General features: G+C 29.0%; 1 protein-coding gene across 1 annotated transcript; it reads left to right on the forward strand.

The window, feature by feature from the left end:
- Positions 1-1,766: 1,766 nt before the first annotated feature.
- On the forward strand, positions 1,767-5,385 carry LOC115877430 (the record flags this gene model as incomplete). The annotated part of the gene is made up of 2 exons (XM_030893583.1): positions 1,767-1,919; positions 5,086-5,385. Coding segments are annotated over exons 1-2 (304 nt in total), but the record flags the coding sequence as incomplete, so codon positions are not given.
- Between the last annotated feature and the right edge of the window lie 8 nt (positions 5,386-5,393).

Raw genomic sequence — 5,393 nt, forward strand, 5'->3', positions numbered from 1 at the left:
TAAATTTTAATCAAGGAGCCTTGGAAAATAGATCTGATTGTCTAATATTTTTCGTGCCTTGTCATAGCAAGTTAAAAGATACTCAAATTATATTTTTAATCATATCTCAATTTTTTAAACAGGACAATATTTCTACAAATAATTTGGTACCACACATTTGGTATTTCGAGTCAAATTGTCTTTATGAACCGCATGTGCATATGCAAAAATGTCAAAAGTTGACATATGATATGTCATTTTATCGAATATCATGTATGTCTATCGAGTAAAGTAAAAAAAATACCGAGGGTGTTATTAATTTGTCATATTATACTAACATCTCTACAAAAAAAATCCTATACGGGTATTTCGCAACTGCAATGGAAGAAAATCTACAAAATAAAATAGTTATTTTTTGTAAACACTTCTGCGTTAAACCCAAACGGACACTACTTGTTAGAAGTTATGCTTACAGTAATACAAATTTGCCTAACAAAGAAAAAAATGCTTATCGTTTCGGAAAGTTTATCTCTTTCCGTGGTCGGAAGCAAAAAAAATACAAAGAATAAAGAAAAAAAAACTATTTAAAATATTTAAATTCGACTATTTGATAGCCTCTAAAAGAAAAATAAAAGAGGCTTTTTTAATTCAATCTAATTAAAATAAATGTATTGCTCATGCATCTGTAGATGTTAGTAATGTATGGCAATCGCTTCTTTGATTTTAAAAAACATTTTTTTTTGTTTGTTAGAGAAGAGGGGAAGCGATTTACCACCGAAGTGTGGGGTTCGATGCGACGATTTTAAAGAACATAACATAAATAAACATAACATACGAAAAATTTAAAAACAATCATACAGAAAGTTTGGGGCTTTTGGTTTTACCTTATTAAGTAATTGTTATCAGGTAGTAATTGTTAATTTTGAAATTTAACTTGATATAATATCATTTTAACAGAACGTCAACGGTTTCTTGTAGACGTATCTGTTTTAAAAAAGTATAATGTTCTCAAATAGTTCAATTTAATTATTTTAAATAGTTTTTTCTTTATTCTTTGTATTTTTTTTTGCTTCCGACGACGAAAATAGATAAACTTTCCTAAACGTTAAGCATTTTTTTTTGTTAGGCAAATTTGTATAACTGTAAACATAACTTCTGACAAGTAGTGTCCGTTTGGATTTAACGCAGAAGTGTTTACAAAAAATAACTATTTTATTTTGTACATTTTCTTCCAGTGTAGTGGTGAAATACCCATATAGGATTTTTTTGGAGAGATGAATACGCCACATATGTATAGACATTTTTTATATACTAACATACCAATTTTCGTTTTTTACCAGAAAAAAAAATAAAAAGGGGTAAGCCACTTTTGAGACGCACCCGGTATATAATGTAATAATTAATAATAATAGTAGTGAGATAATAATAATAAAAAAGTATTATTGAACCATAAATTAATATTGAAGTAAAATATTTTATGTATAGGATTTTAACAATGTTTGGTAAGTACAACTAATAAAACTATTTTGTAGCAGTTTTATGGGCATCCAAATTTATTTTTATTTAACGTATGCAGTATAATTACTCAAATTCAAGGGCGCACACAAATTCCGTTCAACACGACCTTGTACACTGAATTTTTCAGATAAAAAACGACACTGAAAAACAAATTTAAAAATACCCTCGTACATATCGGTTTTGTGTAACTAACCGATGCTTTTCAATAATCTGGAATCTAAATTTGTACCTCGACTTCGCCGTGCGAGCCTCGGTTGCGTAACGACGCCTAGTCAAAAAATAGCCAGCGCGCGGATTTATGAGTTTAGACTGTGACGTGGTGCGCTAGAAGTTAGTGGGAGAAGCACCTCTTCTCTCGTTTTTCGTAAACGATTCAATTCGAGCAGCTTCAGTCAGTGGCCGGTTCGCAAAAGTAAATATGGGTAAGCCCCAGCACGATATATCATTATAATTTTAAATTTTCGAAGCCTTAATTTGGACAGTGTGGTGAAACCAGTGGATTTTATTGTTGTGTTTATCTATAAATCAAATTACTTCATTTGCAAATAGTTTAAAATCAGTATTAATTACAAAAATAATACTTTTATTTAATTAAAATTATGTGCTTAATTTTTTTTATTTTCATAATTTTACGGACTATGATCGTCACTTTATTATAATATTTTTTAAACTTTGAATACATTGTGTCAAGTTTATATGTTTTTAATTTAAGTTATTTATTTAATAATTTGTTTTTATTAATGTAAATAAACTGCTATTAATGCAAGTCAATAAGTGTTTAATAATACATAGCTTTTATAATATATCTGTGGATGAAACTAGTCAAAAATAATTTTGTTTATTTTGAGCTACCACCCACTGTGTTTAATAATACTACAAATATAAGAATATCAAATTACTCAATTTAAAATAAAAGTAATACAACAATCGCTTTAGATAAGCACTGTTCTTAGTCTCTTTAAGTTTAATAATACATATTTTTGCAAATTTTAGAATAATTATTTTAGTACTCTAATCACTTTTTAATTTTGAACATACTTTCTTGGTAATAGTACTATACATGCTTTTGATCTAAAATTGTGTGCAGTTTTTCTATGCATTGGATTATTTTGTCCAATCTTGTACTTGGGGACGGTTGTAATTATAATTCAGCAGTAAAAATAAACTGGAATTATTAAAATAATATGAAATGATCTAGTTTCAGTGAACCATATATTCATCTCTCTACATTCAAACAAAAGTTATATCATATTTTGTAATAAGAAATAAAGCTTTTATATTTATCAGCAATATATTTAGCTTAGCTACTTAATTTATAATTTAATTATGATTTAATAGAAATGGTTCAAACTTTCAATAGAAAGATTAAACAAAAGATATATGAACAAAACTAAAGAGACGCAGAGAGATTTTAATATGGCTTACTTGAATCTTAATTTTTCAGTGCTATTCTGTTTATTTAACATTTGAAATAAGGTAGGATAGGCTCAGGGCTTTGCTGGTTTTGTTTTACGTTGAGTCAGTCAGTGGTTAATAATTATACAAATTAATTAAGAGACAATTATGTCTCTTACATAAACATTCATATGCACCATATGATGACATTAACATTACATTAACATACTTCTCAAGCTAAGTTAATGAAATTATTTGATACACAACAAAAATATACAAATATACTATTGAAACAACTAAGTAAAACTCAAATAAGATAATAATAAAATTAAAAAATCATAATAATTTTTGATAAATAGTACAAGAACAAAGGCCATAAATGCAAGGACAAAAACACAAGTACTATACTCTAATCGTTTTTCATAATTGATTATTTTACTTCTCGCAACAAATGTAATTACTGGAAAAGTTTTAAAAATACTTTTTTTTTCTTCTTTTTTTAATATGAGAACTATTTTTGAAGCCTCTTCCTAACATTCACAATAATCTGACCTGCAATTGAAAACCCGATTTATACACTGTGAATAAAACCAATTAGATAATAGACTGAAAATAAGTATAGTATTTAAAAAAAAACACAAATTGACTAACTCACATTCGCATAAAAACAAAATTGTAAAAAGAGAAAATTCTAAACCAACTGTCAAAAATGGAGATTCGATGACGTCAATGAATGTTTAAAAATAGCAATTGAATTATTTACTTCTATGCAATGTAATTAATGAAAAGATAAATAAAATGAAGTAAAGTAAATCAAAATATTAAGAAAATTAAATAAAGAATTGGTTGAGTCGGCAGAACTAGAAAAAAATGTAAATAATAATTAGTTGTGTATAAAGAATATACCTATACAGGGTGTTTCAAAAAACATGTGCCATCTCTCGTTGGGAGATTCCTAAAATAAGATTTATGCTTTTTTGTTTTGTAGCTACAGGGTGTTAAAGTCTTAATAATCTTTAGATTTATTACAATTTTCTTCCAAATACTTTTAGTAATTCGAATGAAATTTTGAGGGTAAATGTTACTATAAGTGCTACATCTTTTAATACTAAAAAAGTGTCGATAAGCTCATCAGGGACGTGCATATGGGTTATAATTGGAATATTTAAAAAAAAACATGTGCGTTACTGACTTTTTTCTTTTGATATGAAAATTGTTTAGGCCGTTTAAAGCTAATTAAAAGCTACTTCTTGATATTTTGTGGAATTCGGCCTCCTTGTTGAGATTTATATTTATAGAATACTATTATTTATTATTACTATTGGTCCAACCTAACAGCAATTTTAAATAAAAAAAATAATTACATAAAACCTAATTTTAAAAAGAATTAACATCCTGTAACTCTGAAACTATGTATATATTTCTATTCCCATGTTTATAGGAAATTTTTTTATTTTTTATGAAGAATCAATGAGTACATATTTAAAACTTTCGCAAGTTAATGATATCAAAGTTTTTTAAAGGTTGCTATTAGACTTGAATCAAGGCAAATTAATAAAATTGCGTTTATCTCATCAAGGAGGCCGAAATCGGCAAAATATCAAGAGACAACTTTTAATCGGCATTAAACTGCTTACACTATTTTGCTAACAAGAGAAAAAATCAATGGCGTATATGCTTTTTTAGCAAGATATTCCAGTGATAACCCATATGCATCATATGATATGCGTCCCTAGTTAATACGTCGACACTTTTTTAGCTTCAAAATATGTCACATTTATAATAACTTTTACCGTCAAAATTTTATTCGAAACGCTAAAACTACTTGGAAGAAAATTATAATAAATCGAAAAAATACCAAGACTTAAACACTCTGTAGCTACGAAACAAAGCAGAATCGGACCTATGTTAATATGAAAAATAAATCTTATTTTTACGTGAGAAATCTCCCCACGAGAGATGAAACATTTTTTTTTTGAAACACCCTGTATATAAAAAACAAAATTATTAAAATTTTAATTCATTTTAAGCGACATCATAGATAATAAACTAAAAATTTTAGACAATACCATAGTGTGTCCTCGAAAGAAGTCTTCGAAATTTTAAAAAAATCTTAGCACAACACAAAAAAATCGTGGCTCTAACCCAAATTGAAGACTTAAGTCTTGAACCCTATTCTTCCCTTTTAACTAGCTTACCACGTAACAAAACCGAGACCTTTTGACGCCGATGCCGCTTGGAGAGACCACATCGACCGCGTCAAGGGTCGCGAACCCAGCCAGTGGCCCAGCAACATCTTCCACACCACTTACCCGTTCTCGCGCTACCCACTCTACTTGGTCTACAGCAAGAGGCCCCCACCAGCTGCCGACAAATACGACCCCCACCGCTCCTGGTTGGACCACTTGGACCGTTTGGCCGAACTGGACAAACTGTACCCGTCCCTGTGGCCTCTTACCGGAAGCAAACTGAGTCCAACACCCATTAAGGTCAGTACCATT

Source organism: Sitophilus oryzae, unplaced genomic scaffold (assembly GCF_002938485.1).
Source record: "Sitophilus oryzae breed Bouriz unplaced genomic scaffold, Soryzae_2.0 scaffold_1484_pilon_pilon, whole genome shotgun sequence".
Taxonomy (NCBI): domain Eukaryota; kingdom Metazoa; phylum Arthropoda; class Insecta; order Coleoptera; family Curculionidae; genus Sitophilus; species Sitophilus oryzae.